The sequence below is a fragment of the Amblyomma americanum genome, chromosome 1 (genome assembly GCF_052857255.1).
Source record: "Amblyomma americanum isolate KBUSLIRL-KWMA chromosome 1, ASM5285725v1, whole genome shotgun sequence".
In the NCBI taxonomy this organism is placed as follows: domain Eukaryota; kingdom Metazoa; phylum Arthropoda; class Arachnida; order Ixodida; family Ixodidae; genus Amblyomma; species Amblyomma americanum.
Window position 1 is genome coordinate 197,109,801 of NC_135497.1, and position 24,651 is coordinate 197,134,451.

The following is a 24,651-nucleotide window of genomic DNA, read 5'->3' on the forward strand; positions in this document are numbered from 1 at the left end:
TGGATATGTGTAGGAAGTTCTAAAGTAAACCTGTTTTACATGTGTCATTGAATTTTCATGCAGGTTGTCATTCAACAACATTGGGAACAAGTGGACTGTACAGCTTGTCAGGCAACTGCAATGCTGTTTGTACATGGGCTATTAATCCTTCAAACTCATCAGGTGAGCACTTCTTCCTTCCTAATGAAAGTTTAAATATCAGTTTTCATTTAGTCACAGCTAGCATTTTTTACCAGGGAGCCTGTGAATGAATGTTATATTTGAAGGCCTTTTAATACCCATGATCCAAAGATACAGATAATGATGTGAACCTGGGCTTTTTTTTTTGAGTTCACATATTTAAATGAAATGTTTAGTGTAGGTTCTTCTCCCCATCTTGGTTATATACACCAAACTATTCAGCTGTGAGGGGTTTTATTTCTGCAGAAATTAATTTTAGTCCTCCATTTACATGAATTCTGGCAATTTTCGTGAGCGGGGACACGAAGCGCTGACAGTGCATTACAGTGAAAGATCATTAATTCGGAAATCTGCACAGTGCTGACTGCTGGTGTCGTCTCGGCCAGCAGCGGCCATGAAAGTCTATGGCGTCGGATGCTCACTTGATTAGCTCATTCGGACACTACGAGTCTTGCACGAGTTAATTCGAGAGGAGGCTGCATTCAGGTATGACCAGCACTGTAAGCGATCGTCAAAATTGTCATACTAAAACCTGAATTGCATGTTATGGTGTTCGGCACCCCTTTAATGTGCGTGCAGCTGCAGGCGTGATGAAACACGAACTGCCCCATTTTCAAGGATAGTCTGAGCACTTGATTTCAATATGGTACTATAGTTTAGATTCAATTTCGCTTTTCTGAGCTTCGCGCCAGCCTGTGGCGACGGCAGTGGCTATCGCACAGAGCACAGTTTCGCGCTGTTTCGGACGCTGATTGGTGCCGCTCCGTGTTCCCCTCCACATGATTAATCCATTCCATCAGGGCGCCAAAACTGCGCGCCTTCTCACTCGTGATGTGCCCACTAATGAGAGGGCTTCATTGCTACAGAGTCTGCCAGAGCTGTTTTGCTTTGACGCTCCTGGCAGTGGGCATGAATGAAAGCATTGATGGAAATGTGAAAAATAGTCACTGTCGTTCTGTGCCCATTTTAACAGCAGACGACTATTGTAAAATTTACCACTACGAAAGTGGTTCTCGTCAGTTTTGGCGGGATCATTCAATAATTTTCCACCCCGGTGACTCGGTGGTTATAATATGGCTCTCGACTGCTGACCAGAAAGGCGCAGGTTCAATCCCGGCTGCGGCGGTCACATTTGGATGGAGGTAAAATGCTAGAGGTTCGTATACTGTTCAATGTCAGTGCACGCTAAACAACCCCAGGTCGTCAAAATTTCCGGAGCCCTTCACTACGGCGTCCCTCATAGCCTTAGTCACTATGGGACGTTAAACCCCTATAAACCATAAACCAACAAACCATTCAAGAATTCGAACTTTGGATAATTGGAATATTTTTTCTGGTTCCTTGAAGTTCAAATTAACACGCTTTTACTGCAGTGTCGATCCACTCCACATCTGTCCCGCGAGATTGACACACTCAGGTAGCCTCGCAGTGAGCTCGAAGTTCCTGCGAGACGGGGCAATGCTTAGCTCGCGTGGAGGATTTTTTTATGCTTCCTGTTGCATACGTGTTATGCCCATCGTTCTCGCGTTGTGTGCTGAATGTTTGTGACGCTCATGTTCGCAATGAAGATAGTGGCCATGCGGCGCGTTCTTACATGTGGGCGTCTGATGCCTGTGTCTGGGCTGCAGCCTAACACCACGTACGCCAGAGACTTTCGATCTGTGCAACTCAGTGCAATAGTCACAGTGCGCATTGTAACTGTTGTGTCCATCTGATTCAAGCTAGGCCAATGTTGGTTATAAATGGGCACAGCTGCATGGTATTGCTGCGTTTGCACTTTGCCATTCGTTTCAGTTGTGCAACATATTGGCCCTGGAAACTCTGCCATTTGCTTAAAAAATGGAGTTCCATACATAGTGCAGGGTTGTGTGCACTACGAGCAGAAATGTTGATGATGCTTCAGCCAGCACATGGGTGATTAAAATGGGCATGACTCACAAGGATAAAGAGGTGATTGAGTCTGGTTAATTGCTTTTGAGTGAGGCAAGCACAAGTGTGCAAGAAAGCATGACTGAACTGGCTGACATAAATGAAAAACCGAGTGATTTTGATGTGGAGGAGATATAATGAAGCTTTATAAGCTTTGCAATGTATAGTGAATAGCTACACGTCAGCACATTTGAGCTCCTGTGCTTGAAAGTATGTTCAGTGTATGCATGGGCTGTACAGCTAATCATTGGATGACATATTCCAGACTGCTCCTAAATTGATGTTCCTCTGCTCCATAGTGCTCGAAATTGGGAATTTTAGTGCTTCAAAAATTGCTCCAAAAATTGCTCCAAATTGTATTTTACCAGTACAGTTGAATCCCGGCACAACGAATGCCGCTTCAACGAAATTTTAGCCACAATGAAGTATTTTTCATTCCCCGCGAAATCCCCATAGGAGTTAATGTATTAAAATTCCCTCGAAAACGAATTACTTTGTGAGCACGCATTCGCTTCTACGAATTTTTCGCGAGCCTTCACCGGTCAGTGGTCCGCCTTTCTTCAAAAGTTGGGTGCTGTACGAGATTATTCCCTGCTGAAGCAGTGGCTTGGAGCAGCTAAATAATGCACGGAATGTATGTTTATTACATTTTCATGTATTCTTCATTAAAAAATTTGGTTGGGAGTTGTTTATTCGTCATAGGGAAGCAGCGAGGGGACTTGTTGGTGCCATGCAAAGGACGCCGGCCGTACGAGGGCCAAAGACGAATCCAAATCCAGTCGCCAGCCTCCCCTCCCCGCCTTCTCCGGAGCCCTTACCGCCATTTTCTCGTGTGTCGGTGTGTGCTGATCGTCGATCTCTCGCTGCAGTCTGGTCTCGTCGATCGCCTCTGCCATGTAGCCACCAACGAAGAAGTAAACGTTTATTTCGCTAGAAGAAAAGGATAGAATTATCGCCGAAGCGGAAAGCAGGAAGAAGGCAATTATTGCCGCAGATTTTGGCATCACGCCGAGTTCGCTATCGACGGTTTTGAAGAAAAAGGACAGCATTAGGAAGGCACTTTCATCAGGCACTTCAGCGCAGCACAAGAAAGTGACGCAACCAACGTATGAAGAGCTCGACAAGGCTGTCTATGCTTGGTTCGTCGATACGCGAACAACAAACATGCCCCTGAGCGCTAAAATTGTATTGAAGAAGGCCCTAAATTATGCTTGTTTGCTAGGGCTGAACGACTTTAAGGCAAGCATAGGATGGCTGAATCGCTTTAAAGAAAGGCATAACATCGTCGGCAAGGTTTTGTGCAGTGAATCGGCATCTGCGGACGTTGACGGCGCATCAGCATGGGCGGCGGACAACATGACTGACATAATGAGCAGTTACGCTCCGTCTGATATTTATAACGCAGACGAGACTGGCCTCTTCTTTGAGAATTCTGCCAGCGAAGACGCTTGATTTTAAAGGGCAGCGTTGCCACGGAGGCAAACATAGCAAGCAACGAGTGACTGTGCTGCTGTGCAGAAATGTGGATGGGTCTCACAAACGCGCCCCCCGTTGGTTATTGGCAAAAATGCAAAACCGCACTGCTTCAAGGGGAACAGGAGCCTACCTGTCAAGTATGTGGCAAACAGCCGGTCGTGGATGACCAGTGCCATTTTTGCTGACTGGGTGGTGGCACTTGACAGCGACGTGAGCAGACAAAATCGAAGGGTTTGTTTGCACTTGGGACAATTGTTCAGCGCACCGCATTGATGACGTCAAGCTGTCAAGTGCCGAGCTGAAGTTCTTCCCCCCGAACTGTACCTCAGTCACTCAACCCCTGGACTAAGGCATCATTCGAAGCATGAAGTCATCCTACCAGGAGAGGTTGATCCAGCAGCTTCTCCTGAACGCCGACACTGGTAGGGAGATGAAAGTCTATCTTTTCATGGCTTTAGAAATGATGGCTGCGGCATGGAGAGCAACACGGTGCAGCGTGATCCGCAACTGCTTCAAGCACGCCGGGTTTGTCAACAGCAAGGCGACCAGCACGACTGCAGCTGCGGAAAGTGTACCATTGTCATTGACTCCGGGGATTGACGTTACTTGGAAATCGCTCCAGGAAGCTGGAAACGTCCCTGCTGACATAGCGCTGGACGATTTCCTCGACGCTGACGCGGACGTGATTGTCCACGAGGAACGAAGCGATGAAGACATCATCAAAAATGTTTGCGAGCCGGAAGAGCCGTCCGATCATGAAGACGACTCCGCTGAAGATTTACCTGCCCCAGCAGCCTCATCGCAGCTACTGGATGCCTTCAACGTTATTAGAAAATTCCTTGGCACACACGATGACGACGTTGCGATGTTGCTGTTCAGAGTGCGAGAGTCTCGTGACACCGCTGCTGGCAATGAAACGCAAGCAGGCTAAGCTCACAGATTTCTGGCTATAAAACTATGTTTTGCTGGAGCTATTGCCTTGCATTTTTGCTTAATTTCTCGACAACGAAATTTCTTGCGCGTCCCGTTGATTTCATTGTAGCGGGATTCAACTGTAGCATCTCTGCAAGTTGGTTTAACGTTATTGAAACAGCATAAGATGTGGACATGAAAAGAGGACACTGACACGGAACTGACTTCAGTCAGCAGCCTGTTTGTGACCTCTTTTCATGTCCACGCCTTTGCACTGTTCCTATAGTGTTTGTAACATTGAAGGTATTTTCCACATTCTGATACTCACTCCGGACTAGATAAATGTGAGGTGTTAGACTTGTATTTGGTTCATCATCATCATCAGCCTTAAGACACCAACTGCAGGGCAAAGGCCTCTCCCATGTCTCTCCAATTAACCCTGTCCTTTGCCTGCTGCATCCATCCTTTGCCTGCAAACTTCTTAATCTCATCCGCCCACCTAACCTTCTGCCGCCCACTGCTACGCTTACTTTCTCTTGGAATCCACTCCGTTACCCTTAAGGACCAGCAGTTATCTTGCCTTCGCATTACATGCCCTGCCCAAGCCCATTTCTTCCTCTTGATTTCGACTAGGATGTCATTAACCCGCGTTTGTTCCCGCACCCACTGTGCCCGCTTCCAGTCTCTTAACGTTACAACTACCATTTTTTTTTCCATGGCTCGCTGCGCTGTCCTTAACTTAAGCTGAACTCTTTTCGTTTGCCTCCACGTTTCTGCCCCGTAGGTGAGTACCAGTAAGGTACAGCTGGTTTACACTTTTCTCTTGAGGGAAATTGGTAAACTGCCATTCATGATTTGAGGGAACCTGCCATATGCGCTCCACCCCATTCTTATCCTTCTAGTTATTTCCCTCTCATGATCCGGATCAGCTGCCACTACCTGCCCTAAGTAGACGTTTTCCTTTACCACTTCCAGCCCTTTGCTGGCAATTGTGAACTGCTGCTCCCTTGATAGACTGTTGAACATTACTTTGGTGTTCTGCATGCTAATTTTTAGACCCAGCATTCTGCTCTGCCTGTCTAACTCATTGATCATGATTTGCAGTTCATCTCCTGAGTGACTCAGCAAGGCAATGTCATCGGCGAATCGCAGGTTATTTAGGTATTCTTCATTTACTCTTATGCCCAACTGTTCCCAATTCAGGCCTCGGAATACCTCCTGTAAACAGGCGGTGAATAGCATTGGCGAGATCGTGTCTTCTTGCCTGACACCCTTCTTTATTGGAATTTTATTGCTGACTTTATGGAGGACTATGGTAGCTGTGCAGTTGCTATATATATCTTCCAGTATTTTGACATAAGGCTCTTCTACACCTCGATTCCGCAATGCCTGTATGACAGCTGAGAGTTCCACTGAGTCGAATGCTTTCTCGTAATCAATGAAGGCTATATATAGGGGTTGGTTGTATTCTGCGAATTTCTCTGTGACCTGATTGATAGTGTGAATATGGCATATTGTTGAATATCCTTTACGAAAGTGTGCCTGGTCATTTACTTGATTTAAGTCTAAGGTTGCCCTGACTCTATTAGCGATTACCTTAGTAAAGACCTTGTAGGCAACGGACAGTAAGCTGATCGGTCTGTAATTTTTCAAGTCCTTGGCATCTCCATTCTTACGAATTAAGATAATGTTTGCATTCTTCCAAGCTTCTGGTACGGTCGAACGTCATAAGGCATTGCGTATACAGGGTGGCTAGCTTTTCTAGCACGATCTCCCCTCCATCCTTCAACAGATCTGCTGTTACCTGATCCTTACCAGCTGCTTTTCCCCTTTTGCATTACTCCTAAGGCTTTCTTCCTCTTTCGTTACTGGCGGGATGATGCAATGCTCTGAGCTAATGTCTCTCTCATTAACGCTATGATTACATTGGCTACTGTACAGATTTGTGTAGAACTCTTCGGCTACTTTTACTATCTTACTCGTATTGCTAACGACATTGCCCTCCTTGTCTCTTAACGCATACATCTGGTTTTTACCTATGCCTAGTTTCCTCTTCACCACATTTAGGCTACCTCCGTTCTTTAGAGCATGCTCGATTCTCTCCATATTAAACTTCCTTATGTCGGCTACCTTGTGCTTATTAACTTCGATAGCTCTGTCAGTTCTACTCTGTCGGTAGGGTTAGAAGCCCTCATGCTTTGACGTTTCTTTAATCACCTGAGATAGCTTGCCGGCATCCTGTCGAACCGTCCTACCGCCTATTTCTATTGCGCACTCCGTAATGATAGCTGTCAGATTATTGTTCATATTGCATGATCATCAAGATCGTTATCCTCAGTTAAAGCCGAACTTTCCCTCTTACCGCTAACTCGTTAATGGACTTCCTTTTCACTAGCTTGTTCCGTTCCCTCTTCAAGTCTAAGCTAATCTGAGGACGGCTTCATCGTGAACGATGCTGGGTTGAGCGCATAGTGTGAAGACTATTTCTTTTTTAGTCTCACCATTGAGGCTCTTCCAGGTCCACTTCCTGTTCTTTCGTCTGCGGAAGAACATATTCATGATCGGTAAATTATTTCTATCTGCGAACTCTACTAATAACTCTTCCCTGCTATTTCTAGAACCTATCCCATAGTCGCCTACCTCGTGGTCGTCAGCCTGCTTCTTGCCAGCCTTCGCATTGAAGACGTCGCATTGAAGTGCTATTTTACTTTATTCATTGCAGATTCCACGTCTTCATAGAAATTTTCAACGGTCTGGTCATCATAGCTGGATGTAGGCGCGTAGGCCTGCACCACTTTCAGCTTGTACCTCCTATTGAGCCTAATTACAATAGCTGCTACCCTCTCGTTAATACTATAGAACTCCTCTATGTTTCCAGCTATATCCTGATTAATGAGGAACCCCACACCTAGTTCTCGTCTATTCGCTAATCCGCGATAGCACAGTATATATCCGTCCTTTAGTACTGTATACGCCTCACCTGTCCTCCTTACTTCACTAAGCCCTATGACATCCTATTTAATTCCCGCTAGTTCCTCGAACAGCACTGCTAGGCTAGCCTCACTAGATAAAGTTCTAGCGTTAAATGTGTCCAGGTTCAGATTCCAATGGCGGTCTGTCCGGAGCCAGAAATTCTTAGCGCCCTCCGCTGCGTCACAGGTCTGACCGCCGCCGTGGTCAGTTGCTTCGCAGCCGCTGGGGACTGAGGGCCGAGGGTTAATTGGTTTGTTCATAAAAGATTGTGGCCAAGTACAGCACCAGGGCGGCCAAATCCTGTTCTCGTGAGGGTGTGCATTGTCGGTTCTGGTCACCGAAATCAGGCTGCACCCCAGGCCTGGTTATGCAATGCCATCGACACACGGATTTTTTATTTATTTTTTTCAAACCCAGTGGAGAATTGCGCGGCACCAGAATTTGAACCCCGGTTCTCTTGCACGCGATGCAGAGGCACTCTACCTCTACGCCATTGCTGCATTGTATTTGGTTATTACATTGTTAGTCATCAGTTGGAGTCATGACTTTAATAATTCAATGCACATTTGAGTCTTTCCAATAATTAATGTTACATCATCGCTGTTTTATGACTATTATTGATAAAGCATTGTTTTCGGGCAACTCATCAGAGTTTCAGCGTGATGTATTTTTGCTGATTTAAGATTGTGATACTATTTTGAAACAGTTTGTTGTGAAGAATATAGGGCACTCCCGAGAATGTACTGCAATTGACTAAGAATGTTAGAAAATCCCCACAGTTGCCCTTAAACATATTCCGGAGCCCTTATCCCTGTGGGTCGTGGCCCCACTGGTAGGCCACCCTTCAATTTTCCTTAATGAGGCATGGCCCAACAGGAAGCTGCTGGTGATGCCAGCTTCTTTGAACCACCAACATGTGGCAGTAGCGATCTGACGTGTGCTTTTCTTGGTCTCTGAAAAAGCTCTGCTGTCCGATCACTTTATCATGTGACCCAGATTCATGGCTGCACAGCATGAATAAATGACTTGACCCACTGGTTACCCACAACGCAGTTAACATGTTAAGGAGGGATTTGGGTCTGAAACTTTTTTGTAATTTATGGTAGGATTCTTCCTAAATACATTCTGTATATGTGTTCTTTTTTGTTGGGGTTGTGTAGAGTCCAAATATGCAATTTGAGTTTGGGTAGGGCACTTCGAATTTGAGTTAGTTTTGTGATTTTTGGGGGGCTTTTCATTACAGGCCAATATAAATTATTCAAAATATTTGTATAACTGAATCACCATAGATGCACTTTGTGAAGTGATGCTGTTTTCAGGCTTTCTGCAGGGAAAGTGCATGGGAAAAAAATGTATGAGTAGAACGTACAAAGCAGGTTGGCTGGTAATTTAGAGAAGCAAATGTACCGGCCCAGATGGAATACATAATGCGTTCCTGGTTCGTTACTCCATATGGTCTTCGAAATATCTGACCATCATATTCAACAAGTCCTTATCCGCTACAGTTCCTTCTTCTTGGAAATTAGCCAAAGTGCTCCCTCTTTTCAAATCTGGTGATAGACAGTGCTTGTCGAACTACAGACCGATTTCATTGACATCACAGTCATGCAAAATGTTGGAACACATCATTCATAAACACATCATGCTTTTTCTTGAATCCAATAATTTGCTATCTAACTTTCAGCATGGGTTTAGGCGCGGTTTTAGTACGGTAACACAATTAACAGAATTTGCTCATGATATATTACATAACCTCGATGTCGGTAACCAAGTTGATGCCATTTTTATAGACTTCTCGAAAGCATTCGATACTGTTCAACATTCCAAGCTTCTTGCTAAACTAAATGCTATACTAAACAATCCTCACTTGGTTGATTGGATTTCTAGCTTTCTCTCATCTCGTTCCCAGTTCGTATCCTATAATTCTTCTCATTCTACTGCTGTTGATGTAACGTCAGGTGTGCCTCAAGGCTCCGTCCTTGGACCACTACTCTTTTTAATATATATAAATGACTTTCCGCATAACATTTCTTCTAACATTCGTCTTTACGCTGATGACTGCGTTTTATACGAAGTAATTAATGGCCCTAATGATCATCGTCGCCTCCAAGAGTCATTTGCTATGTTTTGTAGTTGGTGTAGTACCTGGCAAATGAGAATTAATTTCGACAAAACCGTCCTCATGTCTTTTTGTAACAAATCTTCCGTTTCCCATTTTAGTTACTCTTTCAATGGCCGTGTGGTGGATAGGGTCTCGCAGTACAAATATCTTGGTGTCATATTCACGCATAACATGTCTTGGTCTAAACACATTGATTACGTATGTAATAAAGCACTAAAAACACTAGGTTATCTACGACGCACGCTACCCAATTCACCAAAAGACACAAAGCTACTGTTGTATAAATCTCTAATCCGCCCTGTTCTTGATTACGCAGCTGTAGTGTGGAACCCGTACAAGCAATTCGAAATTAACATGTTAGAAGCAGTCCAGAAGAAAGCTGTGCGTTTTATATGTCATCGTTATGACCGCGATTTCTCACCCTCTTCTACACTTCTCTCATTGAATTTAACCACGCTGTCTGTCCGTCGCCACACTGAATCATTAAAATTCTTACATTGTGTCGTCAATTCCTCAGTAAGGCTGTCAGCTAACCACTACATTAACTTTGCACCATTATCATCTACAAGAAGTCATCACGAGCTTAATTTGATACCGTATTTTGCGCATGCTAATTTGTTCAAATTCAGTTTTTTTCCCCGTTCAATAGAAGCCTGGAATTCTCTACCCGTGTCCATTCGTTCTTGTCCATTTCAAAACTTTGTAACTGCCGTTGAAGACGCATAATAGCTGTGTATTCTTACCCTGTCGTTATCAGTTCCTTTTTTGTTTGATATTTCATTTGTGATTTTAACTTTTGTAGTGCTCACTTTGTACATTTTGCTGCATTTTGTTTCCTTGCATTTTTGTGTTTTCCCACTCCTGCCATAGCGCATATAATTGCGCTGCAGTATGTATAAATAAATAAATAAATAAATAAATAAATCAATTTAATGCATATGAAAAAGCCAGTAAAATATCATCACTGCACAGCTCTACTCTTCACGAATAAATTGATACCAAGCTCATTTCAATTGCCCTCAGCAAACAGAAAAAGCTTGTAAGGCAAAGACTGTATGTGTAAAATAGTGAACGAATATGAAGAGGCTTGAAAATCTGTGTGCACCCATTGAGTTGTAGGAAATCGGGTTGCTAAAAATGCATGTGCTTTTGGCTGTGTTGATGCAATGCCATTTTGAGAGGTATCAATAGGAAGGGCGTGAAACAAGCTGTAAAACTGTAGTAAAATGGCAGTGATCAGAGAGCGGTTTTGCTATTGCAATCGCATCAAGTGGAATGTCATTTCGAAGCTTGTGCTTTGTTTTTCAGGCGCACAACTCTCAAAGTATTGTTAGGGCAGTGTGCGACCTTCGTCTTCATCTGTAAATATTCATCATCATCGCTCATCTTCTACTTCTGAGAAGTGGCCACCATACTTTCGAGTGGCAATACAGCTGACCCTCTCCTTAGTCTGACAGTGTTTTTTTTTGTTTTTTTTTTCGCACTTTGGGATCAGTTTGAGCGTGTATATTTTGCGGTGATGTAGTTTGAAGTATATTTGGTTAAAAAAAACTGCTTGGCAAAAAATCGACTTTTTCATGAATTCGTGCGACCTCAAGACCCGCATCTCCCCTTCAGGGCTTTTATTGGAGTTTTTGTGCTGCCATTTACATTTTTACAAATTCATCCTAAATCATTTGCGCATGTAATGCATATCGTCTTTCTGTTAATTGAGTCGAGCAGACAAGTTTGCTTATTTCGCTGGGAGCAGATGATTTGGTTTGTGGGGTTTAGCATCCCAAAGCCACTCAGGCTATGAGGGACACAGGGAAATAATTTATTCATTGATTTTGCTTGGACATGGCACCTTTGCATAGTTTTTAATGTGGCAAGCACCGTTTCATTGAAACTTGAGATTGGTGTTGGTTGGTTGTGGGGTTTGTGGCTACTTTTCAATTTCTCTTGCAAGATGTCATTGTTAAAATTATTCAATTCTTACGTTTCAACATTACCGATGGACATATGGGGCTATGAACACATTTATTCTCTAAAATAATCTTGAGCCCTCCACAATGACATCCCTCGTCTATGTGTCACTTCGAGATTTTAAACCGTGCAATTCACAATTTTTCCCGAGAAAATTTTCGTGTAATTCAGGCTTGATCATAATCATCATCATGATGATGGCAGATATCATGGCAGAATCAAGCTGGTTATTTTATAGCATCCAGATACGATTCTCGACTGTGCGTTACGAATATCAAATATTTCATTGGTCTAGCTCCCTTGCATTCCATTGTAAGGTAGCAAGACTGCCTATGTCATAAACTATATTGCACTTTTGCACAATTGTGCGAGAGCCTAATTCTTCTCTGCTTGCGATCATCACTGTGTTTCTTTAATTACCCCGAGTGTTCAGCGCATCCATGGTTCAGCTAGTGCATTCAGTAAATGATTGCTGCAGACTTCTGCAGTCGAATTGAACGAACTTTCTCACAGTATTGTCAGTAAATTAAATTCTATAAAATTTAAAAAAGGGTTATTGATAAACTATTTTTCTCCACAGTTCCCTTGTAAGCCCTTTTATTTACCTGTTTATTGGTTTAGTTCCTTTTTTGTGTTTACATGTATTTGCCATTTATAATCATGCATTATCTTGTAACCAGTGATTACCATCTGTTTTCCCCTCCCCTAATGCCTTGGGGTCGCTGCGGTGGCTCAGTGGTTATGCAGTCATGCAGCGTTTGTTACGCCAGCAGTGGAGAGCCACCATTGATTCGCTGTGCCAACTCTTTCTGACGTCGCACAGCTACCATTGCCACAGCCAGAAGCTCCACCCCCCTCGGAGAACTCTCGCGCTCAGAGAGGCCGAGTGGGTGAAGCCGCTGGAGGAGCAACAACATTTCAGTGTGCAAAAGTGGCGAGGAGAGAAAAGGCGGGAAAATGAGGAAATTCAAATTTTAACTGCAGAAAACACAGCAGAATATTTTTTTCGTTGAGAAAGGCTTCTATAATGATGGCATTTGGGTTTGTGATTTTTTTTTTCCTGTCATCAGAATGAACATCTGAACTTGCTGGACTACAAAGGCTGAAATTTTGGTACAACTCCCTTTCTGCAGTGAAACACAATTTTTTTCTGCTACAGATTGCAATTTCTCCTGCTACAAAAGCTGTTACACGAACCCTGTCATCAGCTCCACCCCATTGCATATAGCAGAAACAATGTCTCAGTCCTTTTTTGATTGTGCATTCTATAAGATCCATCTGTTTCTGCCCTTTCAAATGCTTCTGTTTTGCATCTACATTACTTTATTCACATAACGTTGTGTGATAAGGAGCAGTGCCTTGCCTAAACTGTTTCTTGACATTTTTACAGGTAAAACACAGAAGTTCACCTTGATGCTTGACCATCTCAACCTTGATAATAATGGCAATGTTTCAATAAGATCCCTGGCTCAGCCAACAAAGCCCTTGCTGATTCTGAATGCATCATATTCTTCTGTGAAGCCTGTGGAGATGAGTTCCGTGAGTGGTGCTTATGTGGTCATCACACGCAACAAATGTGCACAGGAAAATGGAACAGTTGCCTCTGGCTCTGTATCTGGCGTCTTGGGTGAGTGCGTCAAACTTTTGTTCAGCTCTGTTGTGAAGTGTAGCAGTAAAATGGTGGTGAATGCTTTTCAGTATTAACGCTAGACATAATGAGTTGACTAAACTCTTGCCTACATTCCTGCTTGCTAAACATTGTATTCATCTGCATCAGCTTGAATTATGTTTCTCTGGCAATGGTGACAGTAGTTGTAGGGCATTAATGATACACTTAAACTTTTTATGGGAAATCTGTCTATACCAAATTAATGGGTATAACAAGGTAAAAATACTTTCCTTTGGGAGCTCTATGCTTGATAATTTGAAACCGGTTTTATTCTGAATCTTGTTTAGTTCAGATTTTCGGTGGTCCAAAAATTTACCTTTACAAGTTTGCTTGATGATTTGAGAAGCCAGCGTGCCCCTGACTGACTAATTTTACTGTGATTTTTGGTTGGCTCCCCTGAGAGTATCTGTATAGGTGAATGTCACTCCAGTTCTGTGCAACTGCTCCTTTTGGAGTACCATAAGAAGCCGTGTAAATACGGGTTTTTTTTTCCAGATTATAGCCTGCAAATTTCCGGATCCAAACAATATTGAGCCCAAATTCGCAGTTCTGTTCATGTTATTATACAGCACTATCGCAGTCAGGCTTCCAGCAAGAGGAGGCGCTATCTAGCAGTGGCATCCATTGACTGTTTTGATGGTTTCGATATCGGTACAATTTCATCACACTGACCTCATGACATCCAAGCTGTTAAGCAGGACGATCGCACCTCGCACAATGTCTGGACCGCGAAAGCAGTACTCGGCTTCTTTTTAACAGGAATGTAATTATAGCTGCCGAAAGCATCAGCACCGCGTCAAACACTGCTACATGGGCTGGATTAGATAAGGAGAGCCTGCAGCTATTACCACCGGATGGCTGAAGTGGGCCTCTCCAGCCATGCTCTGCAGTTGGATCGTGGACGTTTTGGCCAGCATTCCCGAGGAGCTCATCGGTCGTGCTTTCAAGAAATGTGGGATATCAAATGCGCTCAACAGTACCGAAGAGGTTTCTTTGGAAAGATACCTCTGCAAAGGGACCCTCTGAAGATGGTACAGCCGTGGACGATGATCACTGAAGCCCGAACTCCGATGACAACTCCTATGCACATGCACCACATGCATAAGCTTATTCCAGAGCCAGTCTGCGCATGTGCGTGGTGGGAGACTGGAGCAGGCATGAGCGTGTTGTCTCGCGCACATGCTGGATTACAACAATCAGAGGACCACCGCATGGTTCCCGCGAGTGCCAGGGCGAGTGTTAGCTGCTCTTTTTTTCACAGCGTGAAATTCTCTGATCAAGCATGTCGGTGCGAGAGGGGAAGTGAGCCGGCACCGGGCACATGGATATGCGTGCCCCCTTTTCGATGCCTGGCGCGGAGTGGCGCTGAACACATAAATAAGTGCGCAGTGCGTACGTCTCGTGAGTGTCCATTGCGTCAAGTCAAGCACAAAATGTAGTGAAAGTGAATACTTTCAGTGAGCTTTTCTCACTCATACGCAGGTGAAAGCATTTTTCCTATTCTTGCTATCCCCAAATTACACCTCATATTATATGTGGGTTCGTACTATACGCAGGTTTTTACAGTTGTGCTAAGTCAGCAAGTTGGCAATCATAACTGAGATTGCCATTTCTGGGTTGCCTACTTACGCTTATGTGCTTCATAGATTCGCCTGAAAGGTTCGCTTCTGCTAAACTATCCTTTCTCGCTTCCTTCACTGCTGAAAAGTGCAGCACAAGCACTTGAGCAACACTTTTTTTTTTTCACTCACTAGTGAAAACTTCAAGCTACATGTGTGCTGATGTTATGGAGAATGCTGCAGTGCAGAATACAGTACAAGGCAGACCTGAAAGTTTACCTGGCTAGAAAGTCAAGAAATTACTGTGTGAAAAAACATGGCAGCTGTAGTTGCACATCATCGGAACTCTTTGTTTTTCATGCCTGTATGTGGATGGAGGCATGCTTTGCCGCCAAGTAGCAATGAGCTTTGCATATCATTGAGTTACACTAAAGGAAGTGCATGAACATGTAAAACGGATGCTGAAAATATCATAGCCAAAATTCTGGCACCAGGCAGTGAAGATGATTGTAAGTTTGCCTGGGCTCCTACTATAGGTACATTTGATCAGCCATAAACCGTAGCTTTCTTGAGGGCAGTGGTATGGCTCCAAAGTGCAATGAATGATGAAACATTTTATATTGTATTTTTCGGTGTAAAGTTGTTTTTTTTTCAGAATTTTTTTGTCTGTGCTTATTATACAATGGTACAACTTGTATATGGTAAAAATGTGCCAAAATGCATCATCTTTTGCCATTTTCAGTAACTATGTTAGAATAGAATATCTTTGTCTACAACAGGGAAAAATCTAGATATTTTTAAAATGTTATGGTTAGAATCGCATGATCTGGCCATGGCCAGACTGAATGGCGACGGCAGCCGCATCCAGTCAAGCCAGGTTCTCAAAGCTTCACTGTTGGCACCAGTTCCCTCGGCATCACATCCATTAGGTATCACATGCACAATGCATCTTTCTTGCTCAACATAACACTGCCTGCAATGCGAACACGCTATGATGCAAAATTCAAATTCAAGTTACATATTGTTGGATGCGCATGCGGTGGCAAATGTGAACTGGGCAGCAGGGCGACCGTTCAAAGTGAGCGAAAAAATTATTCTGAGCTGGCGTAAAGCCACTAGAGTGACTTATACACAGGTGCAATTTATGTGCCACAAACTACACTGCCTGTCGCTTCCTTTTTGAATGATTCACTAAGCATCTAATTCAGATGTTTCCCGCTGTCTGGGTGACTTATTAACGAAGTTCTGTTGTATTACCTCATTTTAACTAGGTAACAATTCCCCATGGATGGATTGCTAGGATGAGCATTAGAGCCTCAACACATTGTAAACCAGTTGAAAAGTACAACACAGATCGAAAAATGGCAGTGGTGATGGGTATAATAATTTTTTAATATTGATGAACCTGTGATTGGTTGCTGGAACAGTGAAGCAGCATGCACATGCATAGTTACTGAATTTTCGCTGTATTCTTCATGTGTACCAAACTGTGCATAGTCCAAACCGTGACTGCAGACAAGCACATCCTATGAAATCATGCTCTTGTCCAGAATTGCAGAAAGCTAAATGTTTTTATTTGCTAAAATTGTTTAGATCTTCTGCTAAGTCAATGGCTGGTTTTTTGTTTTTTTTTTCTCACTGCAGGTTCACATTTTGCTCCGAAGTTGGCTCCAGGAGTCAGTTACGCCTTCCAGTCTCCACTGTTTCCAAACCAGTATCCACTGAATAGCACCCGCTCATGGACTTTTGATGGGACTGGCATTGGTGGATTTCATTTGACCTTCATGTCCATGGACATTGCACAGGCATGACATATTTACCTTTTTTTCTACTCTTTATTTTGCGCATTGAAGAACATCTATATTAAATACTTGCAAGTTAAGGTATGCGAATATCAAATGTTTGGTTGCGAGTCAAATACGAATAATAAAAATTTATTGCAGTCGAATAGAATATTTTTGAATAATTTCAAATATCAATGCAGCTAGTTCAAATAAAGACAAACGCTTTTCCACAAGACACCACTCTAGGAAATTGAAAAATTTTATTTTTAGCCATCATCAGCGTAATTTACTATACCTGTAAGGCTTACCAAGCATTAAATGGGTACAGAAAAAATTCCGAACGCAAACAAATTATTTTGTGGGTGTAAGGAGACGCCTGCTGGGAAGTTTCAGTAGCAGGCGTGAGTGGAACATAATTTAATATGCTTTTGAATGTTGTCCGAGGAGCCGGTGGGCATTTCCACCCACATTGAATGACATCAAGGTGCACTTCAGTGTTTGTGCTGACAAGCACTGAAATTGCTTATTTAAAATCGTTTGTAATTTCTTGTTGACGTTGTGCACTGGTGTTTTGAGCTCATTTTCATGATTTCTAGGCCTGTAGTCCTCTTGCAATGCAAAAAAAAAAAAAAAATGGATGCCCAGAAAGTGTTTTTACCCATTTAATAAGGCGGAAGGAGGCAATCATGTAGTAATAATAGTGATGAACTTTATTTTATAGACTAATACTCTGTTTTCATTCCTTTGGATAACAATTGCATTCGGTGAAAAAAGTCTGATTGTGTCACAGTTTTACTTATGGTATGAGGCCACTCTTGAAGAAAGTTTTTAACAGCAGATAAAATCGGAAAATTAGATATTTGTCTTAACATGTTCACTGCACTGTAGATCACCGGTGGGTCACGTCTTGTATTTCTACTGTGCGGCACGAATACTGAGTGCTGCTATGAAGCCGTAGGACAGCTAAGATTTTTCAAATAACCTGCGAAAAACACACATGCTAGGTTGCCGTTGCCATCTGTTGTTGGTTCCAATAAATTGACTTCACCAGAGGCTCACTGATCGGTCATGTCGCACGAAAGAAAATCTAAGGGCGGCCCGCCAAAAAGCCATGACGCACGGGGGTTAGGGCTCCGAAAATCACTGCCACAGCGAACGTGTTAAAGGGACTATGCAATGAATTAAAAGTCGCTTATAAATGTTTTCAATGCTTAGAAATGATGCTAATGAGCATTTACACTAAGTATGAGTCTTCGGAACTGAGGTGGCAATTATTATTAACTTTTAAAAACTGTTTTTTAAAATTCATGGGCCCGATTAGTGTGCTCGTAGTGACCGATTTTGAAACTAAAATCGTGAAAAAAAGACATCACTATACCCATGACGTCAGCAGGCCACCACACGCTGTCATTTGCTGGAGCCACGGCAGCCACGACGTCACGGGCACGCTTCCGGTAGCCGTGAAAATTGTCTGCTCGTGCCGCCACGCGGCCCTCTCGGACAAGCGCTAGCCAGGGCATTGCCTTCATGCATATGGTTTCAATTTTCCTCTGCCCACTTCTGTTGGGAGTTCCGAACCCACTTGCAGTGTCTTTTTCGTCCGCCCAAGTTGAATATGCCTTGCTGTGTCGTCGGCTGCAAACCCAGTGACTGGCGAGGTGTTGAACTCAGCCATGTTATTTTTAGAGTTGTGCGTGAGCGAGCCACCTGGGTGGAACGCAGCCGGTATGGTGTGAACGCATAGGGCTCGATGCCCATCACGGCCGTAAGAGCAAGCAGTCGCGCCTCGAAGTCCGGGTCCATTACTGCTAACTACAACAGACTATAAGCAAAGAAACCCGACGCGTGCCGCAATCACGCCGCCAACGCTGCTGCTGGGGTGCTAGGAGCGACAACTGGAAGTTGCAAAGGGAACGTCAGCGCATGACGTATTCATGGGCGGGGCCCTGTCCCTGAGCTTTTTGCTTTATTTTTGTCTGGTGCCCCACGTGTACGAGATGGGGGGGGGGGGAGCGTAATTTTTAATCCTCTATATCTTCGTTGTTATTGATGCTAGCTTAAAAATTCTTGCATTGGGGTGACGAGTGATAAAATGCCTATCTCTCGTCTGCATTACATAATCTCATTTAATTTATTGCATAATCCATTAAGGAGACTCGTGTTCACAGGCATTGTGGTGCACTGTGCTTTCCCTGGCATGTGAGAGGAGGGACTCTCCCCTGAAGGGTGAGGGAACATTGTCTGAACACAGAACAAAGGGGCATGGGGGCAGGTGTACATTGCGCAGGCAAGGTAAGCCGGCGCATGACATTACCTGCCCCAAAATGGCGGCGCAACTAGGCCTAGCTGAGTTCGAACATGGAAATTGGGGCCTAAGGACTCCACGACATGAGCCACCTTTTGAGAAAAAATGCAACAATAAGAGAACAAATTGCACAATTTTATTAGTGTTCATTGTGCAGCTAGATATATAAGAAATAAAAAGTGTTTTGTTCAGAGATTAAGTTGGGATTGCGAACGGAAAGAAGCGTGTCGAGAAAAAAAACAAGAAAGAAGATGAGGAATAACTACATATGCCATGCAACGAAGTCCAGGATGGTTAAAATCCACTATATTTGTAGCTCAGCTCTCCTTAACCTTTACTTTTTTTTTGTTTTTGTGGCATCAGCACATTGAGAGGAAGATTTTCAGATATGCTGTTGGTCACCTGTCACACCAGTTTTCTGTGTGTACTGACCAGGTTTGACCCCATTGTGCTTCAAAACGCCTAGTGTACCTCTGTTGCTATTGTTATACTGACTCATGCCATCATACAAACTAGACTTCAGTTTTGATCTCCTGACATAACCATCCAGTGTGTTCCAGTCATCTTAATTGCATCACTTTTGTGAGCATTTTAGGTATTTAAAAAAAATGACATGGATGGTAAGAAACAGTTGTTAGTAGTCTGAACTGAAAAGTGAACATGAAAAAATAACTACAATTGCAAAATTATGTTTTTATTTGGCTGGAAAGCTTTTTGTTTCATGAGATGTGCAAGGGTTACAACTTTGGCTGTAGCTTTGTTACAGTGTTAGAGACACAATTTTTTGAATTTCTTTCAGGTCTAAACTGGCGTTTTGATGAAAACAAATTTGAAAAATTGAATTTTGTCAAAAATATTGCATTTTAAAAGTGGCCTCTTACCTTTATGCTTACACGACAAAGGAGTTAACTGAATATTGTCATGAAGTACTGTAAAGTGGCCATGCAGATATCTTCTTATTGTAGGAGTGACGTCAGCAGGTGATTATAGGAGGTGCAAGGCATTGCCGAAGGAAAGCAACTTCCTGCCCAGCTTCCTGCTGGGCAGGAACCTGAGCAGCAGCACGAGTGGGATCCATTCCTTGCGCGCTTTCTCGCAATAGAATGCTGCCTAAAATGCTGTGTTCACAACAACACATAGCCTGCTTAGCCTTCACATATCGGTTTCGCCATACCACAAGCCCTGTGATGGGCCCAAATGCTTTTGCGAACCGAAGGCACGCAAAGGAATGCACGCCGTTAAATGCCTAAGGGGGCGGCCGCACTGTACATGGTGTTGTTGCATAGGTTTGCTTTTGAGTCAGTTTCGGTTGTACACATTTAGTGCAAAAGCACTATTTCAATGGGTAAACCCCAAGTAAGATCTTGCTATGTTTGTATGCTTGCGGTGTTTGTGGTTTTGTGCCAAGTGAAACAGGTAAACAAAAAAGTAAATATCTGAGACAGGTATCTGAACTCATGGCAGCATGAACAGATCAGCTTCACTGGCCTTTGTGCGAGAACACTAGGCTATCCCCGCAGCCGAACACGCCTCGTGTTAAACTACAACACTCTCATGCTGGGTACTGCACATCATCATCTTTATCAACTAGTACTACTATCAGGCTAACATTCGCACTTTGAGCTATTTGGCACTAGTGCCTGAGAGATGTGCACTGCATGTGTTGGCGTGGACAACGCTGTCGTAGAAACACGCACTAAAGCAGAACGCGTTGGCGTGGACAACATTGCTGCAGAAACGTGCACTAAAGCACAGGCCGCCGGCGTACATTAGGTAAATTGGCATTGACGATGAAAAGGTTGAAGGCGCACATAACTGGCTCCCTGGGTCAGTGGACACCGCAATCGCACTTTCAGGTATGTGACGGTGGTGTCCACCTGCGAAAAACTGCTTTCGCAGAATATTTCATGCTTAGCAGCTTAGCAATGCCAAACCGCCAGCCATTTTTTTCATGTTCTCTGCGGCGTAAGTTACGCAGTTTCTAGAATAATTGATGAGAATTAACGACGATCAAACTAGTCTCCACAGAACAAAACTGCAGCATAGCGTGCGGACCGCAACTATCCTCCACCAGGCGGGCAGTTTCTGAGCGAGGCGTCGCTCTTATTGTATTGATCTAAAGTGAGAGGATCACTGTCAGGTCCACAGCCAGTTGTCAGCAGCATTATAGCACCACACACTCACATGCTGTATGCATGGCTGTGCAGTTCGTTTTCCAACCCGTGCACTCCCCACAAGTGCACAGCGACCGCACCGCCGTCAGCACATTGATTTTATGCAAGGCCTGGCATTACCTCACGAGGGCTTTTGCCGCGTTTTTGCAGTCGATTCTTTGAGGAAAGAGCAAGTTAACTCGTGTTATGGCAAGATACATCGCGATGTTTCACCAAATGTTTAGATGATAACTTTGTAATTTCTGAATGTTTAGGAAGTTCTAATAGTGGAAGTGCGGTGCGAATTGAATCTAATAGTACTGTTTGTAGACTATTCGAAGTTTTGAATATTCACTCACTCCAGTTTAAAAAATACTTCAGATAAATGCCTTCAATTAAGGGGGTTTATAGTGGTTCTGGGGAAGGGTATGCAGAACACTAATGAACTTCTTCAAGAACACAAAGGAATGCTTGAAATTTGCTAGAATCAATATAGTGCAAACAAATACAGTAAAAGTGCATTAATTTGGAAATCTGGTTAATTTGAACTGCCGGCTTTGTCCCGACCAATGCCTATGCGAGTCTATAGCGTGAGACGTTTGTTAATTTGGTTGGTACGGGTCTTGCACCAACTAACAGACCTCTCCGATGATGTTTCGAACGAGGGGCGAAGGGCATGGCTTGGTGTGGTTGGCAAAACATTCGGCTGCTGGCATTGTGGTGCAGTGGATTTGGTCTCATGTAGGGACAAATGTATATTTATTATTTATTTTTACCCTCAGGGCCGTACAGGCATTGCAGAGGGGAATGGGCAGAAAAATCAAATGTGAGAAAAAAAAAGCTGGTGCATAAATGATTAATCCTGTATATACAATATTAGCTAAGACAATAAATTAATTAGTGCCAAACAAAACTGTCAAGGGTTTATGCAATGCTAGCCAAACTTTGCGAAATTGACATTGCGAAGATTTACTTGGTTACTCATGCGCCCAAGTATTATTGGCTGAACAGGCAAGCTCTTCGTTTGCTTTAGTTATTTATTTATTTCAGTTACCCTCTTGGCTCAGAGGGCATTATAGAGGGGAGTGATACAGTACAAAACAAAAAAAAAAGAAAAAGGGACAGGCAAAACAGAATACAGGAGTGAACCGGGGATTATTCTCATCTGAAAATCACACAGTAACGTGGGGTAACATAAAGTACTAACATCGCATGGAAAACATAGCTAATAAGTGGTAACACTCGTCAGTGTTAGTCGTTAAAAACAAAGAAAGTACAACACAGTATGAAACCACATAAAACACACAACATAACTTAAAACTGTGAAACTAAAGGAGTTAGAAGAAAACTATGTGTTATAATGCAAGCATAGGCTTTTCCTGAATACTTCGATATTGTTTGTGAGCACCAATGTGGCAGGCAGACGATTCCACTCTGTTGCTGTTTTAGGAATGAATGAATCTTGATAGGATGTAGTGTGGAAGTGGGGGATGCCTACTTTGCACGGATTATCGATGCGCGACGATATATATGTGGGTGACATGATCAGTTCATTTTTTAGAATTGGATTGGTGTGGTAAATTTTAGAGAAAAGGCACAAATGGGAAATTTTTCTGCGCATTGGCAAGGGTGCTATTGATAGTTTCTTTCATGAGTGTCATGCTTGATAGACGACCATAGTCGCCAAGAATAAAACGTGCGGAGCGATTTTGGACTACTTTAAGGGCATTGGTTAATCCGCCGGTATGTGGGTCCCATACTGATGAGGTGTATTCAAGTTTAAAGTGAGCAAGTGTTTTATGAAGAATTAGTTTCACAGATGATGGTGCCATAGAAAAGTTGCGTTTAATATAGCCTAGCATGCGGTTAGCATTTGCGATAATAGAAATAATGTGTTCATTCCAGGTCAGGTTCGATGTAAAAATAACGCCGAGATACTTATAAGATCTTACTGATGCTAGTGGAGCATGATTGAAGCAGTTAGAGGGAGGGCATATAATTCTGCGGCGTGAAAAACGCATTAGTTTACATTTTGCCGTGTTAAGTGTCATATTCCATGCCGAGTACCAATCGGAAATAACATTAAGATCACCTTGAAGTACAGCTATATCATTAGTAGTTCTTATTGCCTGGTGGACGACATAATCATCAGCAAAAAGTCTGACTGAAGGTTTAAGATTGTTTGGTAGATCGTTAATTTAGATGAGAAATTAGAGGGCCGAGCACGGACCCCTGTGGGACACCTGAGGTTACAGGGAGTGACAACAACATGTAACCATAAGCTCGCACGAACTGGGAGCGGTTTGTAAAAAAGCATTCAATCCAGGCTAGTACATACTGGTCAATATTTAGTTTACTCAATTTATAAAGAATAAGGAAATCTGTGGGACACTTTATCAAAAGCACGCCGAAAATCCAAATATACGCAATCAATTTTAAACCCCTCATCAAGTAAATGAATCTCGTTTGTAAACGCAACTAACTGAGTTTCGCATGAGAGATGTTTCCTAAAACCATGCTGACAGGAAGAGAAGAATGACGTCGATTCTAGAAAGGTTGCTGAGTGAGAGAAGATGACGTGTTCCATGATTTTGCATGATATAGAAGTTAAAGACATTGGGCGATAGTTAGTCGCAACGTGTTTGTCACCAGATTTATGAAGTGGAACAACGCTGCCAATCTTCCAGTCGTCAGGCAACATCCCAAGCAGAAGCGACTGTTCAAATAACTTGGATAATGCGATCCCGGAATATGTCTTTGTGCTTTTTAGCACTTTGCTACTAATATTGTCTGGGCCACAGGAAGAGGACAGTTTTAAGCGGTCTATTATGTTCAACAAACCATCATAGTCAGTATTATTGCATCCATAGGAAATTTAGAAGCGCTGTTGTAGATGGGAAGAGGGGAATTAGTGTCATAAGAAAAGGCTTCGGCGAAGGTCTCATATGCTCCCTAACGATCGAATTGTACTGAAATCATGACCGATCGAGCTCTTAAAGGCCCAGATGGCATGCCGCTGCAAGTACTCTAAGAAGTTCTAGGCGTGCATTTATTTATAGCTTATTCCAGTGCAGCAGATTGTATTCAGGTAGCTAGCTTCTGTCAAGAGACTGCTCGCAAGGGCATGCCAGCACCTTGGCCGCTAGAGTACAGCCGCATTCCAACTGGAGATCGTAACGTGCTGCGCTTGCTCAAGGGCTGTCGTGTCCGAGTCGAGAGAGAGAGATGAAAGGCGGGTTTGCTTGCATCATTTAAGTGCGCTTTTATATATTAGTGCGCTCTGCGTGAATATCATGCAGTGTTGTACAAAATGCGCTTAATTACCGCACTATTTTGCGTACAGCTGGTCCTACCAATGCGCATCGCATTGGTTGTTCCGCACTGCACTTCCCTGTAGCAATAATGATAAATGTTTGTCAGGCACGTAGTCTAAACGAGACAGACTAGAAATGCCCATACTTGAGTGAAAAATCGGCCGGCCGAGCACGGCGCTCATGCTTCCGCTGCTGTCTTCGCTCACCAGCTACCATGTGCACTTCGTAGGGCTCTGCTGTCGCTTTTATGAAAGGACTTTATAAGGCGGTAACCAGTGCCAGGGTCTGAAATAACCCCCTTGCCAACATG

At 43.3% G+C, this 24,651-nt stretch overlaps 1 protein-coding gene across 1 annotated transcript in view; it reads left to right on the plus strand.

The window, feature by feature from the left end:
* LOC144114476 (uncharacterized) overlaps positions 1-24,651 on the plus strand; it is a 116,471-nt gene that overhangs the window by 70,899 nt on the left and 20,921 nt on the right. The window contains exons 12-14 of the mRNA XM_077648232.1: positions 64-162; positions 12,948-13,184; positions 16,430-16,590. Of these exons, the coding sequence (XP_077504358.1) occupies positions 64-162; positions 12,948-13,184; positions 16,430-16,590 (497 nt within the window). The remainder of the gene's footprint in view (positions 1-63; positions 163-12,947; positions 13,185-16,429; positions 16,591-24,651) is intronic.